Here is a 17,069-nt window from a genome sequence, read left to right as displayed (position 1 = left end):
GAAATATAACTGTAAAAACGGATTCTGCTGAATCGTGAGACAAAAGATTTATTAAAGCATTTTTGAAGAGAATGAAAGTTAATCTGTAGATTTATTGGGGGATAATATGATAATAAAGAAGTGTCAATAGATATATGTTGCCTGTTCAGATGCATGAATTGATTATAAAGCTCTGGAACATATTTTCATCACTTATATAGAAAATGACAGCAAGGGCAAATCAAATCTCGTTTGTTTTCCGAACACGTGTAATGTAATGAAATCCTTCAAGATAATTACCATTTATGAAAAATGAAGTGTCAAAATATAGGAGTTTATGTTGAACATGAGAGTACGGGAGGAAAGGAGAAAGCAGTAAAATGAGAAACATGCATTGAGGCTAATATATTTTATAAAAGCAAGTGGCTTTCTAACGTGCTTTACTTACTTCCTGGATAGGAACACAGGTCAGATGATCCTCGGAAGGTAAAGTCCCCCAAGAACATGATAAGCACTGAGTCTCATCGTTGGGATTAACGATCTGGAAAAGTCAATAAAAAAGAAAATTCTTACAGATACATTGCCAAAAATAAACAGGTTCGAATGGCGTTTATTTTAAAGAAAAGATTTGACAATAATCGTGCTATTTAGAGAGCAATTATACAAAAGAAACACACGCGTGATGGCTAAATTTATAGGGTTTAAGTAAAGGCTTTCAAGAGAGAAATTTATGGATTCAAAGGCTTCGTTAGAAACACGAAGATGCGTAAAAATATTTCAAAGAACCGTTTAAATAAAACTAGTGATAGTTACGATGATGAGGTGAATGTTGTATCCCATAATATACGCCAGAAGAGCGTGCTTAGAACAGGTATGAGACACCATTATGATTGAATATATTAAATAAATCTCGAGTGATAGTCACGACAATAAGTGAATGTTGTATTCTATAATATACACGAAAAGAGAATCTTTAGAACAAGTATGAGCCTCTTTAGAACAAGAATGAGAAAGAAAATCTCCAAAAAAATTAAACGTCAGTCACTAAAATGGGAAAAGAGAAAAACCCAAAAGCGAGACCTCCTCACCTCGTAAGTTGAGCAGTTAAAGCAATGCCAACAGCACGACTCCCCCTCCACGTATTTCTTGGCCTGTCCCGTGTGACAGGGAAGTGAGCACACGCTTGATGGGGGTGACGGGTCGTCCAGTTTGAACTGAAGGACTAAAGTGAAAGAAAAGAGGTGGGAGTTGGACGGGAAATTTGCGTGTATACAAGGATATTCCATGGCTATATACTATTCACCATGTTGAGTGGAAATGAAATATTGGAAAGGAATACTCTGATTTTGTAACTAATCTTTTTTTTCATCTTAATTAGCATTTACGTATTAGATAATGAAATTAAGCTCTTAATCATCATTATGAACACTTACCATGATTACCATTGTACAACGTGAAACGTATCTATTTATTTGTTTATTATTATTATTATTATTATTATTATTATTATTATTATTATTATTATTATTATTATTGGAGAAACAAATCCAAGTTATGTATTATTATTATTATTATTATTATTATTATATTATATTGGAGAAACAAATCCACGGTTATGTATATGTACATATATTTAGAGATAAATCCGTACAGAAAGCTTTCGGGAAACTGTTAGATTTCCCTTTCAATATTTGATTATTATTATTATTATTATTATTATTATTATTATTATTATTATTATTATTATTTATTTATCGTCTCCTTTCTCTTCCTATTACCATTGTCCTTCCGCAAACTCAGTTGACCCTCTCTCAAATCAAAGGACTTCTCGTCGTCCCAGTTATCTTTCTTTTTTTTATTAACAACTATCCTTTTTCCTTGGAACTGACTTACCGTCCATTTCCAACTTGAGTTCCCCCTCAATGTATTGTCCTACAGTGATCCAGGCATACTGCCCCGGTGATAACTGTTTGAAGTGAATGATGTTGTACCTGGCTGGGCCGTCTCCATTCTGGTCGAAAGTGAAGTTGTCTCCGCTTAAACCTAAACAAAATTAGGGTTTATCTTCTGAATAATAATAACCATAGATTGCAGAACAGCTTCGTTACTATTTAATTGACAAATAGGTAAACTATCATACTGCCAATAGATGTATGACATAAGATAATCTCTTTATGGATATGAAGGTAGTAATGTTTTTTTTTCTGCGCATATACGGAATTATATGACAACTAAAACAATTAAAAGTAAAGAAAAATCAGAACACAGGCACAGAACAAAACAGACTATTGTTCTCACATTACGGAATCCGATTAAGAAAGTTACAGAATCAAAGAAATTGTTACCTGAGTAAGAAAATCAATAGATAGCTACAATTAATGAGATCGGTGTTTTGTCTTCAGTCTTATGATTCTTGGCAGAAACTGGCTATTTAAGGTGTTTGTTAAAGATATAATCTTAAATTCCAGAATATGATTGCATTCCTTTTTGTTTACAATAATGTGGAAGTCAAGATGAACTTCATATTTTAAAAAATCTGGCTCAGAATTTCCCAGCCTGTCAAAACACCATTTTCACTCCTGCTATTAAATTAAAATGTCACGAGTCTTTTTCTTCTTCAAGATGATAAACGAAGAACTGAGAGTTTTGCGAGGGAAGTAAAACTGACGTTTATGAATCAAGGCGTACTGGGAAATTCTCTCTCTCTCTCTCTCTCTCTCTCTCTCTCTCTCTCTCTCTCTCTCTCTCTCTCTCTCTCTCTCGGAACGTTTACTTACCTGTGAAAGAGACATTGCGGAGGTAAGATAGTAGCTCTTCGCCGTTAATCGGGGACATCCGTGGACACAGACCCGGATGTCCACCGCAGAGGTGATGGTGCATATTTCTAAAGTCAGAAAAGGAAAGAAGAAATATGTCAGGTGGAGAAAATGGTAGCATTTTCTTTTTTCACTGAGATGTCCAACTTATCATGTATTAGTTAGTAGATGATGCAGCACATCAGATATATATATATATATATATATATATATATATATATATATATATATATATACATACATACACACACATATATACAGGTATATATATATACATATATATATACATGCATATATATATTGTATGTATATACATATATATACATATATATGTATATATATATGTATATGTACAATATATACATATATATGCATACACGCGACAATAAAAACTTAAGCAAAATTGAATACGTGTATATAACAATTTCGTCACTTAACTCACTTAAACGCATATGCAAAGGCCATGACTGCATCGGAAACGAACTGAAGTTGAGCTTCAAATTCTGTATTGTTGTTTGTGAGCTTCTCATTCTCTCTGCAGGCCTGGGTGTAATTCCTGTTGTATTTAGTGACAGGACTCTTTGGGTGCTTGCACTTAAAGTGGTCCTCCCAATACTCTGCAGAAAGGAAAAGAGTCCCCGGTATTATCGACTTATGAAATATGCACATCGACACACAAGCAGACATATAATTAAATGTACATACATACATACACACACATGCACACACATATGTATATATAATTGCGTACGTATAAATATATGAATGAATTTTATCACATCACCGTGATTCATATACAGGCATTAAGTTACAAATGTCCTTTAATATCCGATTCGCTCTACCTCGGAAATAATATATTTTCATATATGTTACCCGAAGGGGAATTTTTTAGGTTTAGGGCACGTCACTGTAGTCCTGAGTTCTTGTCTTCCGTGGTTCGAGCCCACGAGACGACCAACTTAATATCAACTAAAAAAATTCCCCTTCGGGTAACACATATGAAAATATATTATTTCCGAGGTAGACCGAATTGATGTTAAAGGACATTTGCAGCTTATCTTTATATATATATATATATATATATATATATATATATATATATATATATATATATATATATATATATATATATATATTACAAGTATCATTTCTACGTGTTGAAACCATTAGTAAAAAAAAAAGGGCTAAATTTAAATGATTTAATTCCTTATAAGCTTTTATAAAACTTTCATCCATTTGCTATGGCACCTTCAGTAAGTATTTACAACGTGACATGTCCTGATCCTTTATCATATATTTCAAAGAATAATTTCAAACAAGCTGGACAAGCGACTCTCTCTCTCTCTCTCTCTCTCTCTCTCTCTCTCTCTCTCTCTCTCTCTCTCTCTCTCTCTCTCTCTCTCTCCTTGTTTTCTTTAAAATTTTGCAAATACCATAAAAAACAAGCACAACGGAAACCATGCTAGGAATAATAGTGTCATTATTGTTATTTTTAATTTCAATGACTAAACTACCTTGTCCCCTCTCTTAGTGTTTTCCTAAACATTTCTACTTTAATCATAAAAGTTCGTCTTGTGCACAGACCTTAGATCTTGAAATGTAGAAGAAAATAAATTGATGGAATTTGTAAGGAAGTAAATTGATTTTTCTCTCTCATATAGTTCATAACATTTTCTTATTTTCAGTCATAAGTGAAGTAAGGCATTTCCACAAATTCATACATACATACATACACACGCACACACACATATATATATATATATATATATATATGTGTGTGTGTGTGTGTGTGTGTGTGTATACCCTGTTTAGTCAAATGTAATGGAAATATCATTTTATTGAATCCCAAATTTTTGTGGATAATTTACTGGTAACGCTGAGTCTCATTTAGGAACGGAATGATGAAACTATTTTTCAGACGAAAGAAAATCAGGACAATCAATAAACAAAATATAATTGACAATTCCGAACATGAACGACCAATGATTATTCTTTTCATTCTTTTTACTTACAAATTACACGAAACAAAGAAAATGATAATAGAAAACTGGTCTAACAAAACACAGACGATTCATTTCTCCTAATCTAATTATACCTGAATTAAAAGGAGCTTTGAAAAGCCAGGATAATCCCCAAGGAAGAATCCGTAAGATCAACACTGAACTGAGGATTAGTATTCATTCGAGGATTTAAATGTTTGTTGAGCCTACCGACGAATGATGAATCTTTGAGTAAATAACAAAGAATAACAATAGTTTGCCTAACGAGAAAGTCATAAGAGGGATTAAAGAGAAATGAAAAGCGAGTCTACCGAGTCTGAGAGAAAGATATAACAGCATTTCAAAGGTTACTTGTTACCTTAGGGAAGGACCAAAGGGATAAAACACTCTTGTTGCTAAATGATTTACATGAAGGGATGAAATTGAGAGATGGTTGATGCTAGGACTATTGCAAATGCTTGGTAAAGGTAACAATATTGTACAAAAACAAACACTCATTTATGAAATATGAATTAGAAAGATGGCTGTCAATGGGACTCCTACACATAATCTTTTACTTCAGATTTGTTTTAGTTTTCTGTAAAAGAAAGCTATTGAGATGGGTATTTGTCTGTCCGTCCGCACTTTTTCTGTCCGCCCTCAGACCTTAAAGACTACTGAAGCTAGAGGGCTGTAAATTGGTATGTTGATCATCCACCCTCCACTCATCAAACATACCGAATTGCAGCCCTCTAGTCTCAGTAGTTTTTATTTCATTTAAGGTTCAAGTTAGCCATGATCGTGTGTCTAGCACTGCTATAGGTGCCAATAACACAGGCCATCACCAGGCCGTGGCAGAGAGTTTATAAAGCATCATACGCTGTACAGAAAACTCGATTTCGCCGAAGAAACTTATGCTCATTTTTCACTTGCTTTGTGACAAAATTACCATTCAGCAGAGACACGTGACGATAAATGAGTGATATTGGCCACTGTATAGCGAGACGAAACTACAAGGGAACACATGGAGCAGATTAAGCGTAAAGACAGGCGAGCTACTGTAATATCTGTTATCGAATTAACAATACTTAAGGGAATAACGTACATCCACGGAGAATTAGAGTTGTTACGTGCATCTGCCCAGCCAGGACTCGAACCTGAACCTTTAGTTAGATACAGGAATAGACAGACAACTTGACCTTCTGGTTATCAAGGGATATCACGTTAATGTCGAATCTGCTGTACATACATGCCTATTTCTGTCGAATTCAGGTTCTGTACTTAGCACTGATGTCAACTCGTCTAAAACATGATGAGTGAATGGTGCTTCTGTAATAGTTCGCGAATCATAAACTTAGGAGCGCGGAATCTCGGGGGTGCAATCTCCCTTACCCTCCCGATCCCCTACCTACACTGCCCCTACCAGGGCGGACAAACAGGTTTGCAGGAGGAGAGTGGATGTCTCTACCTTTCCGTTCCTCTAACTACCCCGCCCCCCCGGGGCGGACAAACCGGTTTGCAGGGGCGTGGGTGGCTGTGTCTCTCCTACTGTCACCCGGAGGAGGAAGAACAAGATCAGATCTTCTCAGATTTTATTATTATTATATTATTTGTGCTTCCAGACAATGAGAAGAGTTGTATAATACTGAAAGAAGAGGCTAAAGGAGGGGAAGGCGTGAATGGTGCATAAATAAAAGATGGCGATGAAAATATGAGAGTGGGTGTGGGGAAGTGGCTGTTGAACGTGCAACGGGGCAAAAGAAAGGTTGAAAAATGGAAAGGCACCATGGAGTTCAAAGGATGACAAGGGCAATGATCTGGCATGGTGATACAGACGTCACTGAGTGCCTGGATGCGGGAAAGGTTCCAAACGAATGTGTGATGGAAATTATATATATATATATATATATATATATATATATATATATATATATATATATATATATATATATATATATATATATATATATGTGTGTGTGTGTGTGTGTGTGTGTGTGTGTGTGTGTGTGTGTGAGTGTATGATTGTATGTATACATATATAGCAGAAAGCAACGTGTTTATATTTACCTGTTATGATATAAAATAAACAAATAAAAACATGTCGATTACAAAGTGAATATACTATATATATATATATATGTATATATATATATATATATATATATATATATATATATATATATATATATATATATATATGTGTGTGTGTGTGTGTGTGTGTGTGTTTAAATTTATATATATAAATATACTTTGTATTAGAGTGTTATATATTGACATGTTTGTAATTTTTACCGAGTACAGCATTATGTTAAAATAAACACGTTGCTTTCTGTTACTTCTTCAAAATAAGCAGAGCTTAAATATACAATTTATGTTGGGAAATTTCATGAGGAAAAAGAAAAAGCTGTGTTGAGTATCATAAGGAATGTTGTTTTGCAAAATAGTACAACAGAATACGTGTAGATGGAAAATGGATGTGTTGGTGTTCAAGAGTAGAAGATATTTTGTTGAAAGCAATAATATTAACTGTTTTATGATGATAGTGAAGCATGCTTTAGAATGTTTAGACAGAATTGCAACAATTTTGTTTTAAAGAAGGGTCGAATACAGTGGTGTGTTAGCTATCTATAGGAGTCTGCAATATTTGTAGATAGTATAATATGCGAAGATGCAATAAAGGTCACCATTGGATAACAAAGGGAAACTTTAGACTTGTGAAAAACATAACTAATTTCATGCTAAGATGAAGTTGAAAAGATTGCTTGCGCCAAATGTGAAGAAAGAAGACAGGACAGTGAATGCTTTTAAGAATGGCGGAACTTTTAAATGCACAAATGATAATGAGAATAAAAAAGAGGGCCACAGGAAAGAAGTATGTGAAGGTAGCAAGGCTTCAGTATTAGATGTGGAAAAGGGTATTGTTTGTGAAAGGGACTGTTGCTCCAGTTCCTCTCTCTGCAAATGGAATGGTGAATGGAAAGAAACATGGTTCATCTATCTACATTATATATATATATATATATATATATATATATATATATATATATATATATATATATATATATATATATATGTATTTTTGTGTATATATACATATATAATATGTGTGTGTGTATCACCACACACTCACCGCTCATCTGACAACAACCAGAGACTTGTACATACCTATAAACCAGGGATTCCTTTTATTAGACTGGACAGTGAGGCCGCTGAAGTAGTTGTCGAAGCCGTCGACCGGATTTGCTTGCGGCTGAACTGACAGAGTGCCTTCAACTTCAGGTTCGTTACCTGTGAAGAAAAAAATGGGATTTCGTTCGTGAAAAAGAAGAAAACTTAGACTAATAAAACTTACTTTTAGGGAAAACACTCGTCTGACAGTGCTTGAACATGCGTCGAATATTTCAAGAGAGTTTCAGATGTAAAAAGTTTGTTAAATATTATTAAATTAAGAAACTGATCTCTGTGCAAGAAGGAATACGACTAAACTTTAAGCGAATTGTAACGCCTGACTCATTTTTGAAAGGTAACGGCAGTGAAAAGTTTTTATAAAAGCCTGTAACATTCCGTATCAAAAGACTGGGAATGCTGATCGTTCTGTTTGTTATTGATCCAGAGGACTTAATGTGAAGGGAAGCAGAGGAAAAATAATATACCTTTGTTAAGAAAAAAAAAACAAGGAAATCATTGCCAGAGTTGAAACATTCTTCAAAGATGAGAATTTATATATATATATATATATATATATATATATATATATATATATATATATATATATATATATATATATATATATATATCATCTTTGTGTGTGTGTGTGTGTATAAATTCTCATCTTTGAAGAATGTTTCAACTCTGGCAATGATTTCCTTGTTTTTATTTTTTTTTTGTGTGTATATATATATATATATACTGTACACACATACAAACATATGTATATATATATATATATATATATATATATATATATATATATAGATAGATAGATAGATAGATAGATATATAGATAGATAGAGAGAGAGAAAAGTTTACATATAGAGCCTTCCCACCTGAGGACACCAGAGATCTGGCCGACCATCCGTCTGACCCGATCCAGGAGAAACTTCCGGTGGCATTGTTTCTCCTGACTGCTCTCATCACCCCGGCCACCTCCTGGTCGGAGCCGAAGATGATAACGCCTTAAAATACAAACGAAATCTGTCCTAATCTTTGTCGCCACGAAGTCATATTACATTGTGTATGTGTGTAGAGATTAGTTAGTTAGATTACGTGAATTATTCCGTATTCTCTCTGCATTATGCTTTTATTTAAACGTACGGAAATCATATTCAAATTAATAGATAAGTAGGTCTTTTCGCGTATGATTTTCTCGCATTTTTGATGAATAACACGAATATTTTCAGCTTTTCCAGGATATAGATTAGTCTTTAATTTCTTTTTAAAGGTACAGATTCACATAAGCTTAAGAAAAATCAAACTTTTTCATACATACGTCCTTAAGAGAGAAATATGAAGTAAGAGCCATATTGCATACCTTAAAGATTTATTTTTTAATCTGAGGAAAAACAGCTGATTATTTTTCTATAAACACAACCATCATGATTTAGCAGCTGGAAAGAAAGCATAAATACATTTTAAAAAAATGAAATGTTCGGGACAAAATTTGTTCAAATTTGAACTAGTACACTCTTACCTCTCGCTCTCTGCTTCTGCAGGAGCTTCTTGACAATCATGTCATACGCCACTTCTTCCGCGACTCCCGAGTCCTTGACCAGCTTCTCCTTCACGGCAATGCAAATGTCGTTTATCGCTAGAAGTCCTTCCAGTTCCTCGAAGGCCTGTGTTAGATAGAAGGATAAGGAGAGAACAATGATGATGAACTTGTATTGTAGTTCCAGTGAGTTTCTCCGAACAGAATATCACACACATATATACTGTGCGTTTATATATATATATATATATATATATATATATATATATATATATATATATATATATATATATATATATATATATATATATATGTGTGTGTGTGTGTGTGTGTGTGTATGTGTATGGTATTATTTCCAAGGTAAAAGCAATGGCACTAAAATATTGTAGTTCCAGTTCCTTTAAAAGATGATATTCCTCACAGAAATTATATATATATATATATATATATATATATATATATATATATATATATATATATGTATGTGTGTGTGTATGTATGTATGTATGTATGTGTGTGTGAATATGTGTCGGAGAGACTGAAGTTCTAATTGCACCAAAAAGTCCGCAAATATAGGCAAATGATAGCAGATTATTCAGGGTACGGGAAGTAAACACAGATGGATTAAAAAGCAAGGGACAACTTGCCTTTATTCCGTAGTTAGATTCCTCGTAGATAATAGAAATGTAGGACCAATTGAGCAACTTGACTATCTCCACCATAGCTTTGACTTGGTAATGGTCGGATGGAATGGTCCTCGAGAAGTATTCAAATCGCTGTTTGTTGCTTAGTTCGGGAGACGTTGAAAAGAAGCTTACCTTGAGGGGGAAACAGAATCGAATTATATCATATTGTGTCTTCTAAAAGATATGTTCAGCTGAAGGAATCAATGTTTCTTCAGAAATCTAAGAAAGATGGCTCCTTTTGCAATTAATTAGCTTTAGTCTGAACTTTTGAGCAATCTTCTATCAGTTCAGACCCATATTCTCCCTTTCATTTATTATTATTCAGAAGATGAACCCTATTCATATGGAAAAAGTCTACATGGGCCAAAGACTTGAAATTCAAGCTTCCGAAGAATATGACGTTCATTCGAAAGAAGTAACAGAAGGTAATGGGAAATACAGAAAAAGGAGATCAGATTTAGAAAAACAGATAAATTAACATAAATAAAATGTAAGCAAGCTTCTACAATCACTCTAAAAATGAATAATTTATATCTATGAAATAAAACGAGGATGGTATTCCGAACGGTATATCTTATTCTTATTTAAAACGCTGTAGATATATAACTTTGCCAAGACTTTTTTCAATAACTCAATACCATTTGCTATGAATTTCTAGCAATAACAGTGTAGAAACTAATTGATGTGAGGTCTGTTTTTTTATGCATACACGATTCTAATCTCCGTTGCACTACCTCATTGTATTCTAGATGAGTACTTTCTATCTTCAAAATCCATATTGATTATACTCAGAGTTGGACATTTTCTTTGAAATTTTCATAAAAAATAATGAACAGCAATTGCTATGACTGTAATTATAAGGGTATGTGTGTGTGAGTATGTGTGTGTGAGAGAGAAAGAGAGAGAAAGTGTGCGTGCGTGTATGTGTGAGCAGGAGGAGGAATGCCAAAAAATATTCCGTTTCTGGTATAGACATTACATACTTAGCAACTGTAATTTTTTTACTAAACTGACTTTGTTTATTAATCTGAAATTCATACATTTATCATTTGAAATTTCAATTTTAAAATCTCTTTGCACCAGAAACCCTACACCATCAGGGAACGAGGGAAACAGGAGAGCCATCTCTATCCATCCCAATTAAGGAAAAAGTCAGAGAAAAAGCCGAGTGTCTTGTTTACAAATGAAGATAGAGATTATAATTATCTTGAGAGAGAGAGAGAGAGAGAGAGAGAGAGAGAGAGAGAGAGAGAGAGAGAGAGAGAGAGAGAGAGATGGGTCTTTATCAGAGTAGATGAGTTTAAGAGGATACTCTTGAAAACGAACCCATTAAGTTTGAAAATAAATGACATTACATCAGAATTTAGAGTTCGTCATTAAGACGAGATGCTTGTTGGTGAAGTTATTTTTTATTACTATAAGGATTACTTAACGTTAGATTAGACGAAACATCCTTCATGGATTTAACAGAGCACACGAAAATCTTCTTTCTAGTTCTAAGCTAGCGACTTCAAATTTTTGTACGTTGCAGATGGAACGTGAATGTTAAATACGTACATATACATTATATATATATATATATATATATATATATATATATATATATATATATATATATATATATATATATATATGTGTGTGTGTGTGTGTGTGTGTGTGTGTGTGTGTGTGTGTGTGTATGTGTGTATTTATATATACATATATATATATATGTATATATATATAAATATATACATATATATACATTTATGTGTATATATATTCTTGAACTGTAGGTTACTTAGCTTAACCGCAGTCTTGGGCAAGAATTATTACAAGCAAAAGCGTGCTGTTTATACATGTTAATGGTTTCTTCTTTCGTCTGCTATAACTTTGATCTATTAAAGAATGTGACAATCAATTTATAAACTCTTTTTATCTAAGATTTTAAAATGTTTTAAGGATGATATAAAATAAAAACACATGATGTTTTGATCTCACACCGCATGGTAATGGGGTTATACTAATTATTACGCATCAGATTATCCCTCAATATATAGAAAACCCTTAGTTATTAATTATAAAGGATAATTTCTTCCAGCAGATTTTTTTTAGGAATGTATTGTGATACCTGATCATAAAAAAAATTTTGAAAGCCGTGTGAGTTTCATGAAAAACCTTAAAAAATGAAGGATAGTGATGGGAGAATAGGCAGAAAATGTGAAGAAACTGTCCCTTGGAGGCACTGAATTTGTGGTTCAGTGCGAACAAGAAAGGAGACGTGAGAAATGAATGTGGCATATGATCGACTTTAGTTAATACATGGACAAGCGAATGAAGACCTAAGACTTACAGTAATATATCAAAGGCAAAGAATAATGTGACATTGGTTATTTCTAAGATAAAATCTACAAAAGAAATCAATCAATTTGGACGGGAATTTTATTCGAAGAGCTCACCTGGGGAATCTTAAATAGTCTAAGAAGATTGGCGACCTGGATAGAAGTCACCGACGAAGCTGCTCCTACGACCCCTGAGATGACCTTGTTTCTGACCTCAGGGGATGACCCATCTCTGCATTTATACTCACCATCGTCAATATTGCTGATTGAACCTTAAATTAGATAAGATAACATTCAAGAAAAATCATTTTATCATGCGCTTATAGTTTGCTTTTTATATACTCCATGGTCAGTACATCCTTGGATATGTATTTATGAATATATGTTATTCGCATTTTTATTATGAATAACAAATATGATTAACGGTATAAAAAGCCTTTGTAACGATCATATGTTTATTCATAGCTAATTTTGTTTATTCATATTCGAATGCCTGTCTGGTTTAGGTATCGAAAGTAAATTATGTTTTACAATCATGGACGTTTGTTTTCAATATTAATTCATCTACGAACAAAACGAATCAGTAATTGTCATCTCGTTCGTCCTAGTGTCTAACCAAAAGCTACTGCCACTTTTATAATAAACACACATAAACTGGGATTTGTTCTCGCCAGCAAAAAAAATGAAAGAATAAGGTTAAAATATTGATTTTTTTTCAATTAACAAAACTCGAGCAATTTTCATTTTCTGCAAATATCCCAGACCATTTATCAAAAAGTCATTTGGACGGTGCTTTGATAAAATAAATAATTTTCTATTGGAAAACGTGATCAGATTTTTGGAATAACCGGAATCACATCCATTAATAACAGCAATCTAACACACGTACAGAAGCTCCCTTACGCTGGATTTTGTGAATAAAAAAAATAAATCTTTAGAAATATTGTTACTGAATGAAAATGATAATTTATGTAAATGCATTGTATTCAGTGCATTTACCTAAAGCAAGTATGATGTTACATATCAGCAAAGTATGAAATTTTATTCTTTACCAGAGGTTTTTATCAAAGTATGAAATATCTTTGAATTTTTCTGACATTAGATATAAGCAATCGCTTCAAATATTACTCACTCGTTCAATACAAAAAATACATTGAGGCAAAGTCTAAAATTAATATCAAGCAAATAAATAAGGATAGAAATTTTTACATTTATTTGACTGTAGGGCCTTATTGCCTCTTTGAGGTTTTAATTTTGCCTTTCTTTACACATTGCCTGAAGGGAGCCGGTATTCTATAGAAATCTTGTGAAATGTAATGGATGTTATATGTGACTACCGCATGAGTTTTGGCATTCTGCAGATTTCCCTCGTGTTCTACATGACGATCGACTCGACTGTGGACGTGAATTTGAAAAGGCAAAAGATATTTTGAAATGAAACGCTTCTTAAGATTACTGTTAAGTAGCACATACTTCTTAGAGTAAAACAATCAAATAAAGATGAACACTTCGAAGAGATATTAGTTTCGTGCACATTTATACAGTGAGCGTAACAAAAGAATCATCGGCCTGAATGATAAAAATATTGCAGCACTAATAGTAGCTCTTGAAAGAGAAGTTCACGTGACTGCTAATGATGTGAGAAAACTCATGAAAACATGAAGAATGAGGGTGCTACAGTAGCCCCAAGAATTTCCAATGATTTGCTGACGTGTTGAAATTGTAACTGAAATGGATTATGACAATATCTGTCTTCTTTGCGGGCAATCCTCGTTGGAATAGAGGCAAAGATAAGTTACAGATTTTTATAATAATAATGGCAATATATAATAAAAAACTGAAATTGTTTTACATAATTTATCTCACTAAAGAACTGGTACGGAAGAAACTGAAAACAGTAGATGGCAGAAGACTAGCAAAAGGGATTAACAAGGAAACTTGGAAGAAGGACGAGTGTGTGTTTATCAGTTGTTAGTTATAAAAGTACTTTGTAATGGAATGCCAGGGGTCTGAAGTTTAACAGAGAATTCAGTTAAAAAACTAGAAAGTCTAATTTTACATACAGTACAAAGTACACTTTAGGAATTATAAGGAGTAGATTAGATATAACATTTTACAGAAGAGAAGAATTCTGTATTGGTGTACAAATGCATTTCTGATGAAGATTTTTATTTTGATTCCTTGAAATTATTTTCTTTCAGGAAAATTTGTTTATGGTTTTGACTTTAGATTTGCACTGAGTTAAGCTATTTATGATAAATAATAAAATAGAACAGTCCTTTGAAATATGTTTTATCAAAAGTAAAATAATGCTCTAATATATTTTGACAACGATGGTTGAACAATAGAATTAGCTAACATACGTTATTTTGTTTTGCTTTATGGTAAGTCATGAGGAAAAAAGAATGGAATGATTAAGCAGATGTAGTAAGCAGTTTTGTTTGAAATTATAAATCTAATACATTTTATTGAGTGTCAAGTTTTTAAATGTTTCGTTGTCTGTAATTCTGAGAAGTCTTTTTAGTCTTCCTTCTTTTTCCAGGTTATTTTCTGGGACGGAAGGCAGTGGCCACGACAGCATTTGCGACGTGAGTATAGAAAATTCAGTATATCAAAATCATATTGGGTCTATGCTTTTTCAGAGTATTTAGGTACTAGCCTTTGCTTATAAGAACAAAAATTCTTTTGGCTAAAGATTATATAAACCCTTACTGCCATTCCTTGTAAAATTGGAGGTCTTCTCTACTTGAATTATTTATCTTGAACTGAATGACCCAAGAGGTAACATTATGCAGTCGTTCCTCTTAGGAATTATTCAAAACAAAAGCCCTAGAGTATTTCATAAAAATGAAAATGTGCAGATTCCCCCTCTCTCTCTCTCTCTCTCTCTCTCTCTCTCTCTCTCTCTCTCTCTCTCTCTCTCTCTCTCTCTCTTGTAGATGTTTGCGCTTGCCGTTGTATGATGAAGCCTCTGGCATCGGTAATAGTTTCGTCCACCCCTAAAAATTTCCACAAGAAAATCCACCTCTGGGCTAAGTTATTTCAAATCAGAGGAAAAATATATTGCAAAAACGTTTTGCTAGAAAAAATTTTAACCTGACTCATAGATTTGATGTAAAAGATCTTGTCAAGTTACCAGTTGTTAGAACTTTTGTTTATTTCATTATGATGAAAAATAAAAAAAAAAGAGAAATAAGTGTTTCTCATTAGAAAAGAATAATGGCAAGTGAAAGGTAAGATGCTCCATTGCCAGGCTGGGACAAGTGGATTAAAAATGAAATACTTACCATATAATACCTTTCTAAACGCCTCTGGTGTGATAAAAACGATCTATTGTGGTCGCAGGTAAATATCACATTATCCCAAGAGGATATTTGATTTCTTGTGAAATTAACATTTCTTACGTTCTTCCAGTATAGTCATCAGGCTCTAATAATAGGGTTACTTACATAAATTTGACATATCCATAAATTACATTTGTATATCTTGAACATTAGATTCGTAAACTATTTGACGGATTAAAAAATGCGCATAATTACTCGATTTTAAAATTATTTCATAATGACAACTTATTTATCATGACAACGAGTAGCTTCTGAGAGAGAGAGAGAGAGAGAGAGAGAGAGAGAGAGAGAGAGAGAGAGAGAGAGAGAGAGACTGTAGATAATGACCCAGTTATATTCCATAGTCTAGATCAGAGTTGAACAGTTATTAGAATAACTTTCATCTCTTCACAGGTAGTTTATGCACCCACACAGTAGCGACTTAAGTAAAATTCCATCCCTTGGTGAAAACACCTTTACCTCGTTGGTAGACTGTTTTATCACCCAGAAAACCTCATTCTAAACTTCCTTGAGCTTAATTTCTATTCTCTTACTGGAGTAGAAAAAACGCTTCCACATTTTCATCACTCCAAATTTTTTGTTTGTTTGTTGTCATGATGTTCACGCCAGGACCCCCAATTTACTAACTTTGGTCGAAAAGACCTCTTCCCGTTTTTATTCTGCCTCTTGGGAAATTTCCTTTATTGACTCCTGTCATCGAACATCAGCTAGTATGTTTACGCTTTTCACTTTCAATAACCTTCTTTTTCATTTAGTTATTATTACCACGCTTATTTAACTTTAACCTTTTCTCATCTTCACCTCTTCTGACATGAGACCTTTCCAATTCCGCATACATTTTCTTCCCTTTCAAAAACACTCGGCCAGTTGCACACTCCTCTTCATTTACAATAATTGTATTATATTTGCCTAACAGTCCCTATGAAAACCGTAACTTGCTCCTTTCAAGGTGTGCTTATTAGTTAAATACTTTCACGAGTCATGTCATTCAACATTCGTTATTTAATCTATCTATAGAAAACTTACAACGATGCAGAAATAACTTACCGTAGTCACTCAATTCTATTCTCATCCCGAAATTAATATTTCTTTCATTTCAGTCATTCATGTTGCCTTTCTAGTCTTAAAGACTCTGTTAATTTTCTTACATCTTCAACTAATACTTCAAAATATTATTCTCTTATTTACATCAACAACGCAATACTTTGTTAATGTATACAATTTTTTCATTAGAAT

General features: G+C 33.2%; 1 protein-coding gene and 1 long non-coding RNA gene across 4 annotated transcripts in view; one reads left to right on the top strand and one right to left on the bottom strand.

Moving 5' to 3' along the window:
- The window catches only part of LOC136843295 (uncharacterized), a 571,224-nt gene that overhangs the window by 309,835 nt on the left and 244,320 nt on the right, over positions 1-17,069 (top strand). For all 3 annotated transcript variants that reach the window (XR_010854513.1, XR_010854512.1, XR_010854511.1), the window contains one exon: positions 15,032-15,077. This is a non-coding gene — a long non-coding RNA (uncharacterized lncRNA). The remainder of the gene's footprint in view (positions 1-15,031; positions 15,078-17,069) is intronic.
- LOC136843289 (metabotropic glutamate receptor 2-like) overlaps positions 1-17,069 on the bottom strand; it is a 46,475-nt gene that overhangs the window by 11,727 nt on the left and 17,679 nt on the right. The window contains exons 3-12 of the mRNA XM_067111477.1: positions 12,607-12,761; positions 10,130-10,300; positions 9,465-9,609; positions 8,821-8,949; positions 7,940-8,062; positions 3,238-3,412; positions 2,757-2,863; positions 1,873-2,022; positions 1,068-1,201; positions 428-520 (exon numbers count right to left, since the gene is read on the bottom strand). Coding sequence (XP_066967578.1) covers positions 428-520; positions 1,068-1,201; positions 1,873-2,022; positions 2,757-2,863; positions 3,238-3,412; positions 7,940-8,062; positions 8,821-8,949; positions 9,465-9,609; positions 10,130-10,300; positions 12,607-12,761 — 1,382 coding nt within the window. The remainder of the gene's footprint in view (positions 1-427; positions 521-1,067; positions 1,202-1,872; positions 2,023-2,756; positions 2,864-3,237; positions 3,413-7,939; positions 8,063-8,820; positions 8,950-9,464; positions 9,610-10,129; positions 10,301-12,606; positions 12,762-17,069) is intronic.

This window comes from Macrobrachium rosenbergii, chromosome 11 (assembly GCF_040412425.1).
Source record: "Macrobrachium rosenbergii isolate ZJJX-2024 chromosome 11, ASM4041242v1, whole genome shotgun sequence".
Taxonomy (NCBI): Eukaryota; Metazoa; Arthropoda; class Malacostraca; order Decapoda; family Palaemonidae; genus Macrobrachium; species Macrobrachium rosenbergii.
Note: the sequence above shows the minus strand (reverse complement) of the source record. Positions and strands in the feature narration are given on the sequence as shown.